We start from the raw sequence: 23550 nt of genomic DNA, 5'->3' as shown, positions 1-23550 counted from the left end.
AGTGAACCAATGGGGAACCCTTGGGCTCACAGTATATCAACCAAAATGCTTCTTAGCCAATCAGCTTCCTCTCCAGCAGAGGACAATGCAATGAATTCTGATTCCATAGTGGAGTGAGTAATGCATGTCTGCCTCTTTGATTTCCAAGAAATCGTTGCTCCACCCAAAGAGAATATCCAGGCAGTCACAGATACAGAATCCTCTTTATCAGAATTCCATGTAGCATCACTATAGCCTCCAATAACTGCTGGGAAGCTATCATAATGCAGTCCATAACTCAAAGAACCCTTCAAGTACCTCAATAAGCGTATAAGAGCATTTCCGTGATCTCTCCCTGGATTACTTGTATACTTGCTCAGTGTGCCAACAACATAAGCAATGTCTGGCCTGGTACAACACATAGCATACATAAGACTACCAATAATTTTCGAATACTCAAGCTGTTCAATAGCTTGACCATTGTTGCGAAGCAACTTGATACTTGGGTCAAAAGGAGTAGGAGCAGGTGCATCATCAAAATGATTGAATCTCTTGAGAATCTTCTCAATATAACTTGATTGCGAAATAGCAATATTATTCAGAGATCTGACAATCTTGATTCCCAGAATCATATCTGCTTCCCCAAGGTCCTTCATGCTAAAATTCGAAGCAAGAAACCACTTAGCTTCAATAACCTTTTCAATGTCGGTACCAAAGATGAGCATATCATCCACATACAAGCATATAAGAACACCTGAATTATCTCTGAACTTGCTGAAGATGCAGATGTCTCCTCCATTGATCATATAGCCGTTGGACAACATCACACTTCTGAACTTCTCATGCCACTGCTTAGGAGTCTGTTACAAGCCATAGAGAGATTTCAATAGCTTGCAAACCTTGTGCTCTTGTCCAGGAGTGATAAATCCTTCAGGTTGCTCCATGTAGACTTCTTCCTCCAAATCACCATTGAGGAATGCTGTTTTAACATCCATCTGAGGAATGCTGTTTTAACATCCATCTGATGAATAACCAGATTTGTATCTCTAGTTATCCATTGCAACAGAGCATTTATTTTTGGTTCCATGGCGTATCCATGGATGGCAACTCTGAGTTTGTTTTAGGTACGTCTCGGTTTGAGAATTTATCCTTGGATCAAGAGGTATCTCATTCATCATTTATCGCCACTCGTGTTGTGCTATGAGAGTGGCACTCATTTTGAGGGTTTCTTGGTAGAGCTCTCCTTCACATGTGGAGATCTTTGAGGATTGCAGAGGATCTCGTGTCCTCGGCACCCGTCCTCAGATGGGGGTCCACAATCTCATCATATTACAGGAGACAAAAATCTCTTCAAACATTATGAAGTAGTGGGGGATGGCATGTTGCTATACATGGGCAACTCTTCATCAACCAAGGTTATTGGCAAGGGAACTATTGAACTAAAATTCACTTCTGGAAAAGTTATCACATTGAAAGATGTTTTGCATGTTCCCAAAAGGTTCGTGCCTGGTGACGAATGGAGAAGGTCCGAAGAGCGCCCCCAATTCGCCCCAGTGCGAACACTTTGTCTCTTATGCCATTTATTTATTAACTTTGAAGAGTTTTGGGCGAAAATCATGTGAAATGAGAACAAGATATCCCCGAGAAGACGTCTACCTAATCATGCATGACTCAGGGATTAAATATTAAGCACACATGAGATGAATGAAAGGAGTGACACCTAAGCATTGCTAGATTTTGAGTGACATATCTAATGGGTATCTAAGTTCTGGTGGACAAACACATGCATATTACAGCTAAAGGTATAAGGCCTGCACAGGAAATTAAGAAAACACAACAAAACACGGAATATAACCTGATATCACACACGACGCACCACAACAAATCGTAAACTCTAAACGATTTCGCCCGATTCTTTGGATGGTTTGGTATTCGTCCAAAGCTGCCTACATATCCCCGCCTCCCTGAGAATCAAAGCAACGTAGTTCTTCACGCCTATTCTAAACTATGATGCCTAAGACATCTTGACCTCTATCTTGGACTCGATCTAAAAGACCGTGCTAGATATTAAAGCTTCTTGTGCGATTGTTTAAATTCTAGTGGATTATGAATTTTAGGACACCCTATATGCCCTAACTAAATGCAGGTTAGCCCTAAGCTAATGCAGGTGGTTCTTACAACCTATGTGTAACTAGGCTGTCTGTCCTAAGAAAAATAATGGGATCACTAACGCATCTTAGACCTAGTCATCAGTCGGCGACGTGAATCGCCAACTGACCGGATGGAGGCGTAACAAACTCCTAACTCTAACACAAATACAAAAAAAATACACAGCACATCAAAGACAAACTCCTAACACTAGAAACCCTCTATCTATGACAAACTCCTAACTCTAGAGGAAGATCTTGTTGAAAACAAGGTTTTAAAAGATTTTTACTTTTTTAAAGAATTCAAATGATTTATTTACAAAGTTTGGCTGGACTTGGGATAAAGATCCCAAGCTGCACTACGTACCTCGTGGAAGAGGATCAAGCCAACGTAGTTCGAAATCACATTTTCCTAATACGCCCTTAAAATTTCTTAAGTTTTCAAATATTTTCGATGTTTTAAAATATTCCAATATTTTTGGACCTTTAAATGTTTTACTCTTAAAGGGAACACGCAAGTAACACCACCAACTAGGGCAAAGCCCTAAATCTAAAGGGGAAATCCTGAATAAGCAACTAGCGTCTCAAATAGACAAACTACAACAAGTAAACTAGCACCCCAAAAACAGTGAAAATAATCTAAGATCCCAAGCAAGCAAAACTTTAATAAGACTAAGTTAGTCTCTAATAAAGAGGGGTGACAACAATAGCAAATAAAAGACTCATAACTAACATTACTAAAGAAGGGGCGCAAATGAGTCAAGGACTCTCTAATAACCCTACCTAAAGATAAGGCAAATGAGTCAAAGGCTCGCCACAGAAGAAGGGGATGCTCTAACATGACGCTGGGTAAGCCTCCTAACGGAAAAACTCTCTATATGAGACAAGGCTTGTCTCAAAACGGGGACTCTATAAATGAGGCGAGGCATACCTCCTATGGAAAAACTCCTTACCAAACTAAGGTAACCTCCCTAAGGGATAGACTATAAAGAACAAGGCTTGTCTCTGAAAGAGAACTGTCTTTCGAGACGAAACACGTCTCCTAATAGGGGCTCTAGATAACTCTTTCATTGCTCGTGCAATGAAGGAAAAACTAATGTCTAAAAATATCAAAAAGGCTGGGCTATCTTAATAAAATAAAAGAGGGGAGTGCTACTTGGACTGAGCAAGTCCCCTAGTGATGGGCTTGGGCTCGCCTTAGACTTCCCAAGCAATTATATACCAGACTATTGCTTCCTAATGGCTACAAGTTCTATAAAACAACAACGTTTGGAACAACTTATCTTGCTTAAATATTATTCAAAGGCGAGTAACTAAATTAATAATGGTACTTTAATGAACATAAATGAAGTAGTAAAATCACATTAACACCATTTCCATGTGATATTAAATAGGCAATGAATCAAAACTCAAGCCCAAAACAGGAATCTAATAACTGAAATACCTAAGGCCATTTCAACAAATCAATCATAGACAACTCACCTAAAAAAAAAACATGAACCAGAAAGTATTATTGCAACAATATTGGTGTAAGACAGATGGATAAATGATAATATTAATACTATTACATCTGTACAATTGCCTATGACTCATCCCCTTTTACTACAACTACAGGTCAATGAACCTTAAATCTACTCATTTACAGCCATTATAACACACTTCAGCCCACTCACAAACCATTACTTTTTACACCAAAACCTGAAACGATACCTATACCTCATTACTTATGCTGATACAGACAAACGCAAACAGGCAATTATCAAGATCTGACTGGTCTAATATTATTCCTTTCCTAATCCAAAATAAGCTAGAACATGATAAGTATCAAAGCATAATTATACTGATACTATTCCCAAAAGAACAAGAGAAGAAATTTCCCTACTATATCATTAGATAATATGTATTTTCATCTCAACAATCATTCAATAGATGCTCATTATAACAGATAAATGACATACTGACATAGTATTATCAGTCTATTCCAGTTTTCATGAAGAGAACTTCTTAGTACACACATGACTAATGATAACCAAGGGAATCAGGTTACTTCATATTAATAGATGATATACCATGAGAAGTTTCAATTTCTGGGCGACAATTCATCAATGAACAAACTGACTATAGGCAAGGGAAACAAGCTAATTGCTTTGGATTATAACATCACCTCATTTTAATGGCAAGCGTGGCAGTAAATGTTAAATAAATCAATACCAACATGAGATAGAGGATACCACTATGCTAATGACCCAATTCTACAACAGGTCAAAATTGGGATGGTAAGTTTAACATCTTCATGTCCTGACAGCTTTTTGAAATTATTTGATACCCACGAAAACTTTAAGCTTGTAAATTCCATTCAAGGGATGAATATAGTTAACTCATGTACCTGCACCCTCAACATGGGGTAGTAAACAAAAACCGTCTAATTCCCATCATTTATTTAGCATACACCATTTTCCAACTAAAAATGAGTACCATCAATTAATTCAACACAGATACAACTAACAGATATGCAGCAAATCGCGCTTATAAAACCAAAACTACTTTAGAAATAGAAAATCTACATAAAATTGGATGATTCAAATAACCCTTGACATGGGGCAAATTCATTTAAACCAACCAGCATAAAATTCAGTTCAAGGTCTAAGCCAAAACCAAGATAAAGGGTCCAAGTAACCCTGCTCATGACTAAAGTAATACCATTCATCAACCACATGTAAGAACTGGCTAAAAAAAATTAAAAAAAAATACTCGATGAAGATGATGATTCAGTAGCTTATGATTGAGATTAAAGAGATCAATTTTGATTTATGTGCTTGAATACCAATCTCTCAACCGATTTCCTTCTTCTCTCTCCCTCGGATCTTCACAATCCAAGTAAAAGCTACAAATAAATCTCAGATCTACTAAAACCCTTTCGAAATGGTCGGAGAGAGGTTTCTCTTGTCGGAATTGGAGAGCCGGGGTTTGGATAGGGTTATAAAAATAATGAGAAGGGGATTGTGAAGATGGGAGGTGGGGTTTTGGAGAAGAAGAGATTTTTGTAATGGATTTGGCAGAAATGGGCTGAAAACTTTAAGCTTGTAAATTCCATTCAAGGGATGAATATAGTTAACTCATGTACTTGCACCCTCAACATGGGGTATTAAAAAAATCATCTACTTCCCATCATTTATTATGCATACACCATTTTCCAACTAAAAATGAGTACCATCAATTAATTCAACACAGATACAACTAACAGATATGCAGCAAATCACGCATATAAAACCAAAACTACTTTAGAATTAGAAAATCTACATAGAATTGGATGATTCAAATTACCCTTGACATGGGGCAAATTCATTTAAACCAACCAGCATAAAATTCAGTTCAAGGTCTAAGCCAAAACTAAGATAAAGGGTCCAAGTAAACCTGCTCATGACTAAATTAATACCATTCATCAACCACATGTAAGAACTGGCTAAATAAAAAAAATACCTGATGAAGATGATGATCCACTAGCTTATGATTGAGATTAAAGAGATCGATTTTGATTTATGTGCGTGGATACCAATCTCTCAACTGATTTCCTTCTTCTCTCTCCCTCAGATCTTCACAATCCAAGTGAAAGCTACAAATAAATCTCAGATCTACTAAAACCCTTTCGAAATGGTCGGAGAGAGGTTTCTCTTGTCGGAATTGGAGAGCTGGGGTTTGGATAGGGTTATAAAAATAATGAGAAGGGGATTGTGAAGATGGGAGGTGGGGTTTTGGAGAAGAAGAGATTTTTGTAATGGATTTGGCAGAAATGGGCTGAGGGTTGCAGATGGGGTGGTAGCTGAAAAATGGGGGTCGGGTTTTGCTGATGGGAAATGGGGTTTGTGAAGAGGGTTTGAGAGGTGGAGATGAAATGGGTTTGGCAATGGTGGTGATGTGGATGGAGGTGGGCGATGGAGATGACGAAATGGAAATCGGTTTGAGAAGTAGAGGAAGAGGTGAAAATGGGGTTAGGGTTCCAGTGGTAGAAATGGAGATGGAAATGGGTAGAAAAGGGAAATAGGAATTGCAGAGGGTGAATAGAGGGGAATTTCCACGAGATTTTGATGGAATGAAATGGTCGGAGTGAGGCCGGAGAAGATGATTTCTCCGATCACCACTCTCTCTCTCTCTCTCTCTCTCTCTCTCTCTCTCTCTCTCTCTCTCTCTCTCTTTCTCTCTTTCTCTATTCTGCAAATGAGGCTCTCCTTCTCAAAAACCCTAACCGATTGAGTTTTGGATTTAGGGTCTTAGAGATAAATGGAAAAGGGGGTTTGAGAAGGAGTTTGTTGGAGTAGTAGATGGGAACAGAGATGGTGGCCGGTGGCGAGCAAAGCGCCAGGAGAAGATGATCGGAGGTTGACAAGAAGAAGAAGAAGAAGATGATGATGATGGAGATGGGGGGTTTGGTTGCTGGGTTTTAGTGGTAAGAGGAGAAGAGGAGTATGGGTGAGTGTGGTATAATGGCCGGCCGGAGTAGGATGGACTTGCCGGATTTCGGCCGGAAGAGATGAAGATGGCAGCTCTCTCTCTGCAAGTCTCTCTCTCTCTCTCTGTGATTTTGCATAATGAGGTTCTCCTCTAAAACCCTAATTCGTTGGGTATTTAAAAGGGAAATGATATATTCGGCCCCCCCTACTTCCTCCTTGGATAGCCCTATAGTGTGCATTTCCAACGATTTTTTATTAAGGCAAGGGGGTAGCCCAGGTAGAAAACAGGGGCAAATGGATTCTCTTCTCTCTCTTAATCTCAACCCTTCATTTTGCCTTTGCAAATGAGAGGTTAGGATCAAAACCCTAAAAGCATCTAGGAAGCTTCCAAGGAAGCTTCCTAAGATGCCTTCCCAACTAATCCAAACTTAAAGCTCACACTAACCCATGATTAGGCCTAATGATAACTTGGAGGGGAAGAAAAGAATCTTTTCTCTTTCTTAACAAATAATACACATGAAATTGGTATTAACACACACCTATTGCAATAATTCAACCCCCTTCACACTATACTACAAATACACTACACTACACTACTTACTACGCTCGCTTGCTAGGCAAACCGCGGCGAATTCCAGCAAAATTTTATGGGGTCCTAAATGGGAACTTAACCTATCTTAAGGCACAAATTAGGAACACTAACACACTAATTCAACAGGATTTCTAATCTAATGATGCCACTAGGGTTTTGTCAAAATGGGGTGTCTACAGAGATGCACCAGTGTCAATCCACCATTCAACTTCATTTCTCACCATAAAGTTTTCAGTCACCATTGCGACGAGATCACTTGAGTCTTCTCTTTTCTTCTTATTCTTTTCATACTTAGGCTTGAGACAATCCTTTGCAAAGTGACCAATCTTGTGACAATTGTAACACTCCTTGTCCGTGGCAGGGTTAGAGCTAGAAGGCTTGAAGTTCCTCGCATTCTTTGGTTTCAGAAATTTTCTTGAATTATTCTTTCCATAATCTTTCTTCTTCTCCTTGTCAAGAACAACATGTGCTTTAATTATTGGTTCCTTCACCATCTCCTTGTCACGTTTTCTAGTTTCCTCCTCAATGTGTAGATGTTGCATAAGTTGATCAAGAGTGAGATCTTCTTTCTTGTGCTTCAACTTGTTGCGGTATTCCTTCCAAGATGGTGGAAGTTTAGCAACAATAGCCCCCACATGAAAATTCTCATAAAGAGTCATGCCTGCAGCAACAATATCATTAGCAATCAATTAGAATTCAACTTGAATAGAGACATCTTTATCATCATCCATTTTAAAGTCCATATAATTTAAAACCAGAAATTTCTTTGAACTAGCTTCCTCTGCTTGGTAAACTATTTTCAGAGTGTTCCATAAATCTTTTGCAGTCATGCACTTTTTGAAGTACTGATCAAAGAAGGAATTAGACATCCCACTAAGGATGTGATTCTTGCAAAAGTAGTCATCATCATTCCATTTAGCAATCTGATCAGTGATTTCTTTAGCTTGATCAGATGATAATTCCACGATTGGACTTGCAGGACATGGCTAAGTTAACACATAAGATAATTGAAGTTGTCGAAGGAAGAACTCCATCTTAGTATGCCATCTCTGAAAGTTCTTTCCATCAAAAGTCTCAAAATTTGGGTAAACAATCTTATTAACTCCATTAGAAGCCATGAGAGTTAAACTATCTTCAATTTGTTGGAACAAATGCAAAAAATAAAATAAGATATTACCCGAAACAAAACAAGAAAGAACCAAGACTTAGAGGCGAGTAAACGCTTCTTGAAGATAGTTGAAGCCTCTCCCACATGCAAACGGAAGACAACTATGGCAGCACTATCTCCGGGATTCAACCAAGCCCAGATTCCCTGTACATCCAAGAGAGTGGCACTTCTCTACAATGGATCGTGTATCCACCTCCGATCGATCAAACAAGTGAAACAAGTTTTTAGTCAAAATGACTTTTCTCTTTGAAAATCAACTCTATGAAAAGGATTGTATTTTTCATATTTCTCACTTCTTCAAAAGCTCAACTTTTCTCTCTTAATAGAAGCTATCCCAAAAGACTCTCCATTTTTGGACTTACCCTTAATGAGAGAACTCAAGGCATTCAACTCAAATGAGAAAATCAAAGAGTCACCATTAATGGAATACAAAGAGTCACCAAGAAAATCTAACTCTTTTGTCCTTTTGTGAATGACTCTTAGAGTACCAAGGAATATGAAAAAATCCAAATTTAATTTTTAAGATTATAATTTGAAACACATTTCTAAGAAATTAATTTTCCAAAAATTCAAATTTGAAACACTTTTCTAACATATATATATATATATATATATATATATATATATATATATATATATATATATATATATATATATATATATATATATATATATATATATAGAGAGAGAGAGAGAGAGAGGAAATGGTTTGTGAGCAGCTGCTCAGATAAGCTTATCTGAGCAAGAGCTCACAAACACATGTGGCCCCACATTTTTGGGGGATCCAAAGCATTCATTTGGAAGGCCCTTCCATAGATAGGGTGTGTACCAAAGTCAGCCATATAGTATCATCATAACCCAATCAAAGGTGGAGGGGGAAATGGACAAACAGTATTTCTGCCCATTTTTTTCCTCCACAAATGGCAGGGTTTAGGATGATCCTATAGGGCTGATTTTTGGTACACACCCTATCCATGGAAGGGCCTTCCAAATGAATGCTTTGGATCCCCCTAAGAATGTGGGGCCACATGTGTTTGTGAGCTCCTGCTCAGATATCTGAGCAGCTGCTCACAAACCATTTCCACACACACACACACACACACACACACACAGACATATCAGTATCATTGTATGGGAATTTAAATTTTCTTGATGGAGCTTTAGGTTTTATCAAGACAACTTGAACTAGAATTGAAAAACTAAAAGATAAAGAGAGAACTTGAGAGGAGAAGAGAGAGATAGGCTTGGATGTTTCTCCAAGGAGGGAGCACGAATTTTCTAGCCTTTTTCAGCCTCCAAAAACTTGCTATGGTGGTTTATATAGAGTTGGTTTCCTACTTTAATAAATTAAAGTTTCTCCCACAATTTGACTCAAATTGGGAAAACTAGTTAAGTAGACTTTGAATATTGGAAACCAGCACAAAGTGGGAAGCTATGGAGGTGTGTATACCCTTAATTCACAAGATACCCCTAAGTTAACAAAATACTCCTAAGTTAACAATTAACTCTTTGGGTATTCCAAATGCGTCCTGCGATGTGTATACATCGAAGGAACTACATAAATCATTTCCCTCGCATCAATGCGACGAATCTAGTCCGTCCGTACAACCTAGTAAATACGGGACCCTCATTCAAAAGATATAAATGGGTCATTCGAGTTATAAGTGAGATCGTTGTAGGGATCTGGCGGTCGATCCTGCAAAACCCAACAATGGGCCCCACTGCGATTTTGCTTGGTTGTCAGTAAGTACAATCGCAATAGATTAGTGGCCTCCATCGAGACGTAAACTGTCAAATCATCTTACCCCAAATAACATCTAATATCTGCAAGTCATTTCTCCATTCTTCATCTACTGAGTTGGGTCCTACAGGGAGTGGATAACTACTACCCTCTGGACCCACTCGTGGTATACCTTCTAGTCAAGTAGTTAGAGCCCGCAAATGCATTTGCAAAATTATTTCAAAAACATATTTTAATATAACATTTGATAAATCATTTATCAAATTTATTTGGCCAAGCTATCTTTATAGGCCTACTGTTCTGACCAAAACTGCAAATGATATTCCCGTAATTGAGGCAGAGAATTCCATGTCGGGTATCCTTATTAACCTCGTGGGTTTGTCCATGACTCCAATACTACCCTTTGATGACCCCTAGAAGGACCACGGTTAGATAGACCAAGAATCAAGATCAGACCCACATACCAATATGACCCCTCAGGTCTAAGGACATATAAAGGGTCCTGTCTAGTAGAATAGCCTTACTAGCTCCCGTCCACGGGCTATTCTAGTGTGATCCTATTCAGTGAGAAATCCCTATTGTCGCACCCACTCTTATTGCTTAGGATCTACTGCCCAAGTGACTGAGATAAGCCACTCCACGACACATGCATATAGATAAGACTGGTGTTGATTGTGTACATGAGGAGATGTCCAATCTCGACCCCAACTAGGAACTTTTAAGGTCTGCAAAGAACTGGGATATTATATTTCCCTGCTCCTTAGGATCTGTGAATCCTTGAGCATGGCATTCCTACTTTGCTACCTAAGGACGAATATGTGACGAATAACAAGTACATCACGCGTATTCAATCATATATTACCCATTAGATGTCATAAAATTAAACCTTTATTAATATTAATGTGACAAGATACACGAAATGTACTGGCTTTTAGGGCACTAGCTCTAATAATGGTCCCTAGCAAACCCCTTGGTTGACACAAGGAAAAATGATAACTTGAACCAACTTGTAAACGTAATATTTTGATAAAATTTATCATTTTGTTCATTTGAAAAGTCAAACGAAATGCCATGAGAGAGCGGGGAACCTCCCCCAAGAAATTCAAATTTTGAGCAGAGATTTGCCCATCAAAAAGATTCACATTACCACATTTCAGATCCTACGCCTTGCAAATGGAGAAACCTCTTTGCCCATCAAAATTGCAACTCAGACTCTACTCTAAACCACATAGAACCCCGAAAGGATGAAGATGGAAACAACATCATCCGGTTCTAGGAAGAAGAGATAAGGGAGGCTGCAACTAGCCTATATAGTTGGCTACTTCCTAGGCAGGCGCCCATAATTTTTGGCCTTATGGGACAATATGTCTAAAAAATGGAACCTTAGGGAAGAACTCCAACTGTTCACTAAGTACTTTGCCCTGGAAGATACTGAGGAAGAAGATGACGACCAGGAAGGCCAAGACCCCAAAGTATTACCAAAAAACTCGTTCAGTAATAATGAATCGATTTAAAGTCCAATCTTAGATCTCCAAAGTACGAGCAAAGAGAAAATCACATAATTTTGATACTAACTACTCTTCCGAAGACAACAACCTGGAGGATGTAGCATCGCAGTAGGTGAGGAGAAAGAAATACTCTCCCATTCCTCAATCAAGATCACCCCCAAAGGCTCAAAAGTTGAGCAAGAGCCAGAAAATCCGGAAGTTGAGTCAAAAGATAATAGACCGATGAGTTTTGAAATTTGTTTCTTCGCCATCAATTTGCTCATATATCACTAGTATTTGTTTATCATTTGAGTCCTTTTTTTTCCTATCTATTGTGACTCAATGATAGGGATGATGGTTATCATTCTTAAATGTATCATCTTTCTTTTCATTAAACAAATCGGTAGGGGTCCCCGCCAAATCCCAACTTACCTATAAAAAAAATATGAAATGACAATAATTTTTCTGTAATTTATAGCCCTTACCTTCTCCTTTTAAGAACCCAAACACCCCCAAACTTCTTCAAATTTACAAAGGTATGCCATCCTGCCCTAAAATGAAAATTTCCCCATTCTGTACTCGTGTTTTCCAAAACGGGCTCCCAAATCCCATTCCTACCTCTAAAATCCTTCATAATATGGGTAAATGTCTTCAAAAACCTCAAATCCCACCTTAGATCCGTCATCCCCTCAAGAAATCTCGATCAAATCCTATGTTTACAACTTGATTTTTAAAAAATACCCTTGATTTGATTGATACGCCCTAGCATCTCTTTTCCTCCCCTTCCTCTCTATAAAAACCAACCTAAACATCCTCTCTACACACAACATTGCCACATGAGAAACCGTATCAACAAGCCTTCTCTTCTCTCTTCTAACAAATTTCTTCACTTTTCTTTCTTTCTTTCATTGCATTTTTGTCATTTTAATCCTAGGGCAGCAACCAAACACTATCTCACAGCCTTCAAACAGGGTCACACGATCCACCACACATCTTCTCCTCTTGCAGCCAGCTGGACATTACACGATGAAAAATGGAACCGAGGAAGGACTAAACTGATCGCTTTTCTCTGATTTTCTACTATTTATATATCGTTATTTGTATATGGTTAATTTTCATGGATAGAAGCACTACTTGTCAAAAACTATTCAATTTCTTATGAATAATTAACAGAAGATATTTGTTTACTGACTACTTTTTTCGCTAAATCTATACTAGTGAAAATTTGACTGCATTTCATATATCTTCATTGTTTTATATAGCTTTCAGATCTTTGTCATTCTACACTTTCAGATATTTATCCCAATTTCTGTTATATTTAAAACAGTTAATTCACCATGGAAACAACTCTTTGATGTTTTGTACAACCCCCTCAACTATGGCCAAATTGCACTTCTAACCCCGTGGTTTCGAAGTTACAAAAGACACCCCCTAAACTATCCGTGGGTTTTTTTAACATGACAGAGTGGACGGAGAGGAGAAAATGACTATAATGCCCTCGTCTTCCCCAACTGAAAATTAGGGGGTTTTCATGCCTGAAAACTGAAAATTAGGGTTTGATTCAAACCCTTATTTATTTATCAGCACAAGCCCTCGATTTAGGGGTTTTATTTGTCTTCACATCATTATTATGCTTTGCACAAAAACCCTAATATTTTAGATCTTTTCTTTGTTTTTATCAGTGTTTTTTTCTTGAAATGTGAGGTTTGATGTAGCCATGGAATGGGATTTCATTGTCTATGGTGGAGGTGACGGCGGTGGCCGGAGATGGCGGCGGTGGGAAATGGAGTAACCCTAATCCCTCTGCAAATGGCTTAACACCAGTGGCGAGGGTATTTCTATCCTAAAAAATATTAACCATGGTTAGTTTTAGTCATTCCGTCAGGTTAAACTAATAGACCATCAACGGAGGGGGTCTACTTAAAAGTGTCAGAAAGTTGAGGGTGTGTCTTCGATACCTTCGATACCACGTGGTTAGAAGTAGAATTTGGCCATAGTTGAGGGGGTAGTACAAAACAGCAAAGAGTTGTTTCCATGGTGAATTAACTGTTTTAAATATAACAGAAATTTGAGATAAGTTGGGATTCAACAGTGTAGAATGACAAAGATCTGAAAGCTATATAAAACATGGTGAATTAACTGTTTCAAACTTTCACTAGAATTTGGCCTACTTTAAAATTTTACTAGTTTTCACAACCCTGTGCAAGTTTTAATACATTCAATTTATTATAATATCCCTCTGAATTAACAAGAATCATATCATTTACCTCTAAATTGTGGAAGGAAAAATTTTCTTTATAAAAACTTTTTCGTCAGAAATGCTTTTCTTGGAATCCTAAGAGGGCATAATCATGACGGGAAAAATCCTCTCGAGTCTCTTCCTCTCCACATGGCTCTCACAACTTGCCCAAGTTATATTCGATGAAATATTTTTTCCACAGTTGCCAAACATGCTCACTAGTAATGTGTATGTATATATACTTTTAAATACGTTAAGGCTTCTCATTCTCGGACAATTAAATGGGCGAGAAATGATTGATAAGAATCTTTGGAAGCGGCTAATAGTCGCTCCAAAGAATCCGAGTTTTTAGTCTAAAAAGTAAACAAAAATTGAGAAATGGGCTTAGCGGGTCATATAATCGAATGAAATTTTTTGAGATACTTTTGCTTTTCTCATTCTCCACACCTAAAAAGGGGAAAATCCCATAAATAAATGGTTGTCGATCAAGACCAAACTGCAACAAAAGATTATTAAGGAAGCAACTCGAGTCTCTCTAAAGAATTTCATTAATTTTTTAGGCGCACAAAAGCAGAAAATGGGTAAGTTCGCTTTGATGGCATGGTGGTTGTCGAATGGCATTATTTTTGGCTTTCCTCATTCGTCACACCTTTAAAAAAAAGCCAAGGAAGCCTTTTTAAGATTGGTAGTAAATGCAACCTTAGACCATGTTTGTTTTGGATATTCATTTTGGAATGGCATTATCTTTGGCTTTCCTCATTCGTCACACCTTAAAAAAAAAGAGCCAAGGAAGTCTTTTTAAGATTGGTAGTAAATGCAACCTTAGACCATGTTTGTTTTGGATATTCATTTTGGAATGGCATTATTTTTGGCTTTCCTCATTCGTCACACTTTAAGAAAAAGAGCCAAGGAAGCCTTTTTAAGATTGGTTGTAAATGCAACCTTAGACCATGTTTGTTTTGGATATTCATTTTGGAATGGCATTATTTTTGGCTTTCCTCATTCGTCACACCTTTAAAAAAAAAGGCAAGGAAGCCTTTTTAAGATTGGTTGTAAATGCAACCTTAGACCATGTTTGTTTTGGATATTCATTTTGGAGACTAGCATCCGTATGACCATGTTTTGATAATGGGAAGAAATCGCTTTGTTTAATTTTTTTTTTAACCAAATATCTCAGCGGCCCATCAAAGAAATGTAAAACAAAGTGAATTTCCATTATCAAAATGTCATTGGATACAAAAATAAAAGAAAACAAAGTGATTTGGTATCAACTCACTTTAATCTGGCTTTGATATACGATGTGAAACAACCAATGACTCCAAAAGCTTACGCTGCTGGAGAAGGCATTATTTTATCTTTTATACTTTAACAATTATATTTTTGTCCTCATGCATTTCTCAGAAATAAAATAAAACTAAACTAAACTATAAAAAAATAGTCTCCCAAAACTACACTTTAAAATCGAACATTTTTTTTTGCTACTTTACCCAATATTGTAGAGTTAGGGGTGCAATTTGTCTAGTCAGGTTGAGGTTTCTAAAAAATAAATTGGTATCAACCCGAACTGACCATATTTTATGGTAAAAGCTCAACCTGAATTTCGAAAAAGAGTAATGCCAGGGCCTGAATTTCGAAAAAGAGTAATGCTAGGGATATCGAGAGTACGACCTAGAAGGGGACCAAACAAATGGATTTTCACCAAACATCAAACTGAAGTAAGCCCAACCACAAATTTTCAGATTTTGATCCTCGTGGTGTGGACGAGGGAGCAGAGGCGTGATATCTTTATTGCTTTGTTTGATTTCATTTGAATTTAGAGATAGTGAGTATTGTTTTATGTGTTTGTATGAGACTACATTAATTGTTAATTTGGGAAATGAGAGAGAGAGAGAGAGAGAGAGAGAGAGAGAGATTTGATTATTGAACTTCATGTATGACCTTTATTTCTTCATGTGAAACAACCAATGACTCCAAAAGCTTACGCTGCTGGAGAAGGCGTTATTTTATCCTTTAAACTTTAACATTTATAGTTTTGTCCTCATGCATTTCTCAGAAATAAAATAAAACTAAACTATACTAAAAAAAATTAGTCTCCCAAAACTACACTTTAAAATTGAACATTTTTTTTGCCTGAAGGGCCTTACTTTACCCAATATTGTAGAGTTAGGGGTGCAATTTGTCTGGTCAGGTTGAGGTTTCTAAAAACTTAAATTGGTATCAGCCCAAACTGACCATTTTTATGGTAAAAGCTCAACCTGAATTTCGAAAAAGAGTAATGCTAGGCCTGAATTTCGAAAAAGAGTAACGGTAGGGATATCGAGAGTACGACCTAGAAGGGGACCAAACAAATGGATTTTCGCCAAACATCAAACTGAAGTAAGCCCAACCACAAATTTTCATATTTTGATCCTCGTGGTGTGGACGAGGGAGCAGAGGCATGATATCTTTATTGCTTTGTTTGATTTAATTTGAATTTAGAGATAGTGAGTATTGTTTGATGTGTTTGTATGAGACTACATTAATTGTTAATTTGGGAAATAGGAGAGAGAGAGAGAGAGAGAGAGAGAGAGATTATTGAACTTTATGTATGACCTTTATTACTTTTGGGATTTAATCATTTTGATTATTCTAATGCAACAATTAGTATGAAATAATAGCATTGATAGCCTCTACTCGTGTCCTATCTTAATGTGGCCGATTTACCCTCTTTTGCAATCAGTTTCGCTACAGTACCTGCTGCTCTAGCTAATTATCCATCCTTTCCAAGTGTGATTTCTATGGTATGTATAGCCGTGCCTGAATCATTAACGATAAATAAAAAGAAAAGGTAAGGTCATTCCATTTCTACAAAAGACTCACACCCTCCAAGTTTTCAATTTTTTGGATTCCTTAGAATTTTTCCCCAGTTCCTGGTGATATCAAGATGCCGCTATGCCGGGAGATCTTATCTGTCTCTCCAGGAAAATGTATATCTAATAGAAATAGAATATGTATCTTTTTTTATTCCAATAGGTAAATCAATAAAAAGAAAAAGAAAGAATAACAACTGAACAAAAATCTATTTTCTAACGAATAGAAAAACATGCAAAAAGTAAACTTTAATGGCACACTTCCATTTTTTAGCGCTCCATCGTACTGTACTCTTTGTCTGCATATCATTTTCCTTCGAAAAAACATCCCGAGTTACCCCTAGGTAGAGCATAGTTAGCAAAATGTGATTCAGCCAAAACGCAATTAACATGTTTTAGTTAAAAAACAAAGTTTTCTTTTTTGTAAAAGTTTTAGGGCAGTGATAAATCGGCCCCCATATAGGGCAGTGCTGAGAGAGAGAGAGAGAGAGAGAGAGAGAGAGAGAGAGATATGGGAACCTGCAAAACATTTTTTCCATATCATTATTCTTTAAAAATGCCCTTTGAAAATGAACTTTTTCTAACTATAAGATAAGAGTAAACCCAAATGGAATATTAGAATATTTCAACTAAACCACGTATACTAGTTGAGTTAGATCAGGATATTTCTATCTTCATCACGAAAACGATCCAACGGTCAAGATCTGATATATTCTAACATGAAAAGTTGTGTTCACAATCTTGCCCTGTCTATTATGTTGTTCAATAGATCTGTGTTCATTGTTGTACACTAAGCATGTTTTGTCTCATGCATCATTGATGCATTTTTTCAAAGATTCTGAGGAGACACATTTTCAACCCTCATGTAATTGAAAAAGTTTGACAACTGTCGTTGATCTCTCAGTCTCTCGTGTAATAATATTATATTCAGTTAAAAACAAGAAAATTCTCTTCGCTGTAAATAAAATAAGAGAATTATTAGACTAGTCGGGTGGCATTATCAAGCATCATCAATAACATAACATATATTTCTCTTATATCCACTTCCTACTAAAAAAAAGAGTGCACGTCTCCCGATATTTGGCATTGCCACCATTATTAGTTTGTCCTATATCTAGAAAACAAGAATCATATCAAATTGGACAGACTAAGAACAGTGTAGCCCCTAAAATCTTAGGAAAATGATAAATGCACCCCTTTTCATTACATGGGACAACCAACTGCAATGTGGGTGGCCGCCCCTTTTTTTACATGGGACAGCCGACTGCAGCTTACGTGGCAATCAAAGCAATCAAATCCGTTGAATCCTTTCCATGTGAAGTACAACAGCCCCTTTGCAGTCATAGATACACTGCAGTTGGGTGTCCGAAGTAAAGGAAAGGGGCGGATATATCACTATCCAAATCTTATCGCTTTCTTAAAAAAAAAAAATTCTAAAGCCATGTTTGACCATGATTTTTTTTTTTTCTTTTTATGATGATAAATTAGTGTCTCGAAGTGGTAAGGGAGGAGTAGTTCGGGTGTGTGAAGGTGAGAGATTTGAGAGGACAAGACTGAGATGAGGGTGACAAGTGGCTAAAAATCAAGATGAAGTCAATCATATTTTGAGTGGAGTTTTTTATTTTTAGATTTTTAGGCTTTTATTGCCCTATCATCAGTCAGTCCCCCTAGTATCTTTCTCTTTCTCACCGTTCCTCACCATTGGGTAAGCCAATATACGGAAAAAAAAATCATGGTAGCCTTAGGGCACAATTGGCTACCATGCATGATTTCTTTTTTATATAATAAACTAAGTGTCTCTCCGTGGTGGGAGACGGGGAGCGTGGATGAAGTGGCTAAAAATCAGGAAACTAGTGTCTTCAATAGGTGAGAAATGGCTCAAAATCAAAAAATTATAAACTCTGCTCAAAATATGATCGATTTGTTTCTTGATTTTTAGCCACTTCTCACCCTCATCTCAATCGGGGCCTCTCAAATCTCCTCCTTCTCCCTCCTGCCCTACCCCCATTCTCCACTAAAGACAGTAATTTATCATGAAAAAAATTTCCCACCAGACATGGCCCAAAAGTAAACAATAGTCATTGTTCTTTAACTTCTCAATTTTTATATCTTCGTCACAATCCGTTCAAATTCTTTATCACTCAGAACCTTCGAAGTGTTTTTGGATCTACTCTTTAAGGCTAGGTCACTATTTATTTTGAAGCGGCCGGATAGTGTATCAGAGTGTCCTAGGTAGTGCTTGTTGTGGTTTTGAATAGGGTTTTCTAATATTGAAGAGAAGTGATAGAATGGAGGGCGCCCTTGCAGAAATCAGCTTCAAGGGCGTCGCCATTGGTCAATTTCAGCAAATTCATAGCCGTTTTCACTTTTTTCGGCGCCATCATAAACGCACTTTGCTTAAGTTGACTAATGGGGGCGCCCTTCATTCTATCATTCCTCGATTATAAAAAGAATAATACTCTACATTTATAGGTAAAAATAAACAAATATAAGAAGGGTATTTTTTAACATTGGCATCCCCTTTCGAATCTAAGACACTACATCCGATTTTGTGGCTGCATCTGGTTCACAATCTAACATAATTGCATACCTTAGGATATGGATCCAATGGACATGATTTGATGGACATCCTATACATAATTGTTCAGATCCTTTGGATCCATCGATCCATCAGACTGTCTAGTTCAATTGATACCCCTAAAAACTATAAACATATCACCCATGCATTTTCCATTTTTGCCCTCCCTAACATCGATATTTACCATGATACCCCTACACAGCATTCCCTAGTTCAACTTGTCCACGATTGCCTTGTTCCTTCTCGTTTGATCTCCACATAGGCTTTGCAAATAGGCTCTCCATCTCTTCTAGGGTTTTGCCTCTAGTCTCCGGCAAGAGTGTGTAGAAAAAGAACCACGACAATGTCGCGATTCCGGCGAACATAAAGAAGGTCCCCCCTATAGTCATGGCATTGTACATAGATATGAAGGTCATTGCGAACACCCCGCTAGTAATCCGATTCATGGCCACTCCCAACGCCACTCCTTGTGCTCGGAGCCTCAACGGAAAGATCTCGGAGCTATAGACCCAACAGATCGGCCCAAGCCCGATCGAGAAGAACCCGACAAAGGATAAAACAGTAATTATACAAAGCACAATGGCCCACATGAGCTTCTTGTCGGGATTATGATCGATTATCGTCAATCCGAAGCCTAATCCCAATAGTGACACAATCATCCCCGCCGTGCCGGTAAGAAGAAGGCGCCGCCGTCCGATTCTATCCAAGAGAAATGTAGCTACTAAGATGAAAATTGTCTTGGAAAATCCGACAGCTATGGTAGCACCAAGTAGATCATTTTTTTTCTTCACTCCGGCCTTTTCGAATATACGGGGGCTATAGAGGACGACGGTGTCTATGCCGGAAGCTTGTTGTAAGACATGAATTCCAACAGCGGCAATGAGAACCCGACGGACGGAAGCCGTTGGCCTAATTAGTAGCTCCTTCCACACGCCCTCGCCATGGCTACGCTTTGATACTTGGACTACATCTTCATTGCTACTCTCTGGAATTCCCACGGCTGATTTGATATCAGAAAGTCGCAATTCGGCCTCCTCTTTACTTTCGGACGTCTTGATTAGTACCTGTTAAAGTATAATGATTAAATAAACACCATCTCTAACGACTCGGCTCTGTTCGTTTTGGATTGTGGCAACCGATTGTCCGCCCCAAGCTGATTATTGGACTCGTACCTTTAATTTTGAGTCCAATAATCGATTTGGGGCTCACAAGCAGTTGCCGCAATCTGAGACCCTGTTTGTTTGAGATTATGCCAATCAATTGTGAGCCCAAAACCAACTATTGGACTCAAAATTAAACTTAAAATTAAGTCCAATAATTGGTTTTGAACTCACAATCTGTTTGTTGGCGTAATCATAAACGAACAGGGCCTGAAACAAATGGGCATTAAGAATGACAACCGATTGTGAGAGATAAACTGGTAATTGAACTCAAATTTAAACATAATTTTGAGTCCAATAATCAGTTTGGCACTCACAATCTGTTGTCATAATCTTAAACGAACAAGGCCTTAGCTTCTGGAGCAATTGGTTGTTTTACATGGTATCAGAGCAACAGGTTCTGGGTTCAAAACCCAACAACTCCTTGATATTAAAAAGTCCATGTGTATGGCCAACCCATTAAAAAGAGAGGCTACATGTTGGAGGGGATGCTGAAGTATAAATGATTTAATAAACACCATCGTTACGGCTTACCCCTCTCGCCTCGCCGAGCCGGCCTTGCATCACCAGCCACCGGGGCGATTCCGGCATCATTAGGGCACCGATGCCTAAGAGAACCGACGGAACTACCCCGACTCCGAGCATCAATCGCCAGTTAATATGTTCCGGGAGCCGAGAGAAGGCATAATTCGAGACGTAACCGAGCAAAATCCCGAAATTGATGAATACTTCAGGGAGGGATGTGAGGAACCCGCGAGATAGGGTCGGCGAGAGCTCGGCCGTGTAGACCGGTGCAATCATGACGGCATAGCCCATGCCAATCCCGGTAACGAACCTTCCGACCATGAGAAAGGCGTAATTTGTGGCCAAACCCATCATTAATGCACCTGTGAAGAAGATCACAGCGCCACTCACGATCGTGTATCGCCGGCCGATCCAATCGCAAGTCCGTCCGCCGGCAGTCGAACCGATTACTGAGTAGACGTTTAGAATTCCCAAGAGAATTTCTACCTTTGTGTCATTTATCTTCAAATCATCTTTGATGAACAACACTGCTCCAGTCATTACACCATAGTCTGAACCACGAACAAAGAAATAAAAGAAAATGAGAATTATAGAATCACAAAAGTACCAAAATGTTTGACCTTTTTTTGTTTGGAATATGTACTATCCACATGTATTATTATGGGGTTTATAATTCTAGATTAAAAAAAAAAGTGAGACTCTTTCATTATATTATAGAAGAGAAAATAAAACAGTTCATTAAAATGGAAGGAAATAAAAGAAAAATAATAGTCTGGATAGAATTAAAAAAAAACTGGATCTCTTACATTATGTTATAGAAGAGAAAATAAAACAGTTCCTCTAAATGGAAGGAAATAAAAGAAAAATAATAGTCTAAATTCATGGTCAGATCAACAAGAAAAAGCCTAGAAAAGAAAAAAACTGAAATGAAGTGATCCTCAACCTCAAAGAAAGAAAAAGATCTAAATATATAAATAAAAAAGATAGAAAACAGTAACAGTCTACAGATTTCTAGCAATCATTCATAAAACAAAATCTAGAGATGAATTTGTAAGGGAGGGAAAGAGTCATAAAATTAATCCCATTTCTGTTTACAGTTTAGAAAGAAAAATTTCATCATAACCCAAAAGAAAAAGGCCTAGAAAAGAAGAAACTGAAACTAAGATGGAAAACAGTAACAGTCCGGAGATTGCAAAGCATCATTCATTGAAAAAAAAAATCTAGAGATTGCTAAGTGAAGAGAAAAGAGTAAAAAAATTAAAGTCCTATTTCTTTTTAGAATTTAGAAAGAGAGATCTCACCATAACCCAAGAGAATGGAACTCATGGAAGCAAGAACCGTGCAACCAAGCACGTACTTGTTCCTCCTCCGCTTCTTCGTTGTTGTCGCCGGAACTGAGTTCCCAGAGACATCGGAATCAGCTGTTTTCTCAAAATTCCGATCACCCATTTTTCTCAAAGAGATCTCTTTGGAGATGGAAAGATTTTCCTCACAGCTCTCTAAGGGGGTTCAACTCAACTGGCCCATGGTGAGTGGTTTGTGCCAAAGCATTTTGCAGGGCTTTAAATAGACGAAGTTTAAGTAGATACCACCAAAATTGGGAAATAATATTTTTTTTAATTTAATCCAATATCTAGAATTGGTTTTAATTTAATCTTATTTGCAAATAGGGACATTAAAGGCTCTTTGGAAGCCCCTGTGGAAACCATATGAAGACACACTTAGATGCAGCCCAAATTGTAGGGCTGATTCGTTTCTATTTTCTTGCATATCATTTAGGCTAAATTTTTTTCCATTTTCATGCATGCCAATTAAGGGACTTCATTTCTATATTCATGAATGGTCAAATAAGGTACATGCCCATTCTATGCATAGCGAATTAAGGTCATTAATTAGGACTGAGTTTACTTTTATATGGGTTGCCACTAATACGGTAGTATCAATTTAGATGTTTTCTTTTTTTAACTTGCATGAGATTTCTTTGTTGGAGTTTTAATGTGGCCCACATTGGTGGGACCCACCTTAACGTTAGTTTTCCTATCCACTTTGTGTTCTATTTACAAAGGGAGTCTTATGGATAAATTCCTAGTATTTTGAAACTCTAAAACACTAAGGTGTTTGAAGTGTGGAGGGACACAAATTCGTGTGTGTGCCAAAATCTATAAATATGGGTTGCGTTTGATGGGAACAACACTCATACGTTATAGCTAAAGTTACATCATAAAGAGGGTCCCTAATCTGAGAGGAAAATTTGTGCCTGCGATTCCATCGATCAAGCCCTACGGTATTCTCAAGATTAGAAGATTTTTCCTCTTTGTTCGTGCACAGTGGAGATTGTGATGGTAGTTCGTCAAAGCTAAAGGGATTTGTGATCTTTGATTCTAGTCGCCATGGCTGGAGGTAAGTTCCGCATTAATTTAGAATTAAATAAAGTTTTACAGTTGGTATCAAAGCAGCCTTCGGGCTGTGGCGATTGAACAAGATGGATCAATTCATTGAGAAAAATTAATTCGAATTAATTCTATTCATCTGCCCTTTTTGATTGAATCGGAAACGATTAATTAAAAGTCCAAAGATCAGATGTTATAAAATTGAGCAATGATAGATACAAGGGAGCCCTTGCATAAAGAGCCAAAA

General features: G+C 38.0%; 1 protein-coding gene across 1 annotated transcript; it reads right to left on the bottom strand.

The window, feature by feature from the left end:
- Positions 1 to 19137: 19137 nt before the first annotated feature.
- On the bottom strand, positions 19138 to 22473 carry LOC143849986 (polyol transporter 5-like). The gene is made up of 3 exons (XM_077359319.1): positions 22215 to 22473; positions 20923 to 21464; positions 19138 to 20292 (listed from the first exon to the last, which is right to left on the bottom strand). Exons 1-3 carry the CDS (start codon positions 22360 to 22362, stop codon positions 19423 to 19425), a joined length of 1560 nt encoding a protein of 519 aa, XP_077215434.1. The 5' UTR covers positions 22363 to 22473; the 3' UTR covers positions 19138 to 19422.
- Positions 22474 to 23550: the final 1077 nt, after the last annotated feature.

Source organism: Tasmannia lanceolata, unplaced genomic scaffold (genome assembly GCF_043159265.1).
Source record: "Tasmannia lanceolata isolate RefF3 unplaced genomic scaffold, GAP_Taslan_0.1 ptg000018l, whole genome shotgun sequence".
In the NCBI taxonomy this organism is placed as follows: Eukaryota; Viridiplantae; Streptophyta; class Magnoliopsida; order Canellales; family Winteraceae; genus Tasmannia; species Tasmannia lanceolata.
This window is presented reverse-complemented; position numbering and strand designations above follow the sequence as displayed.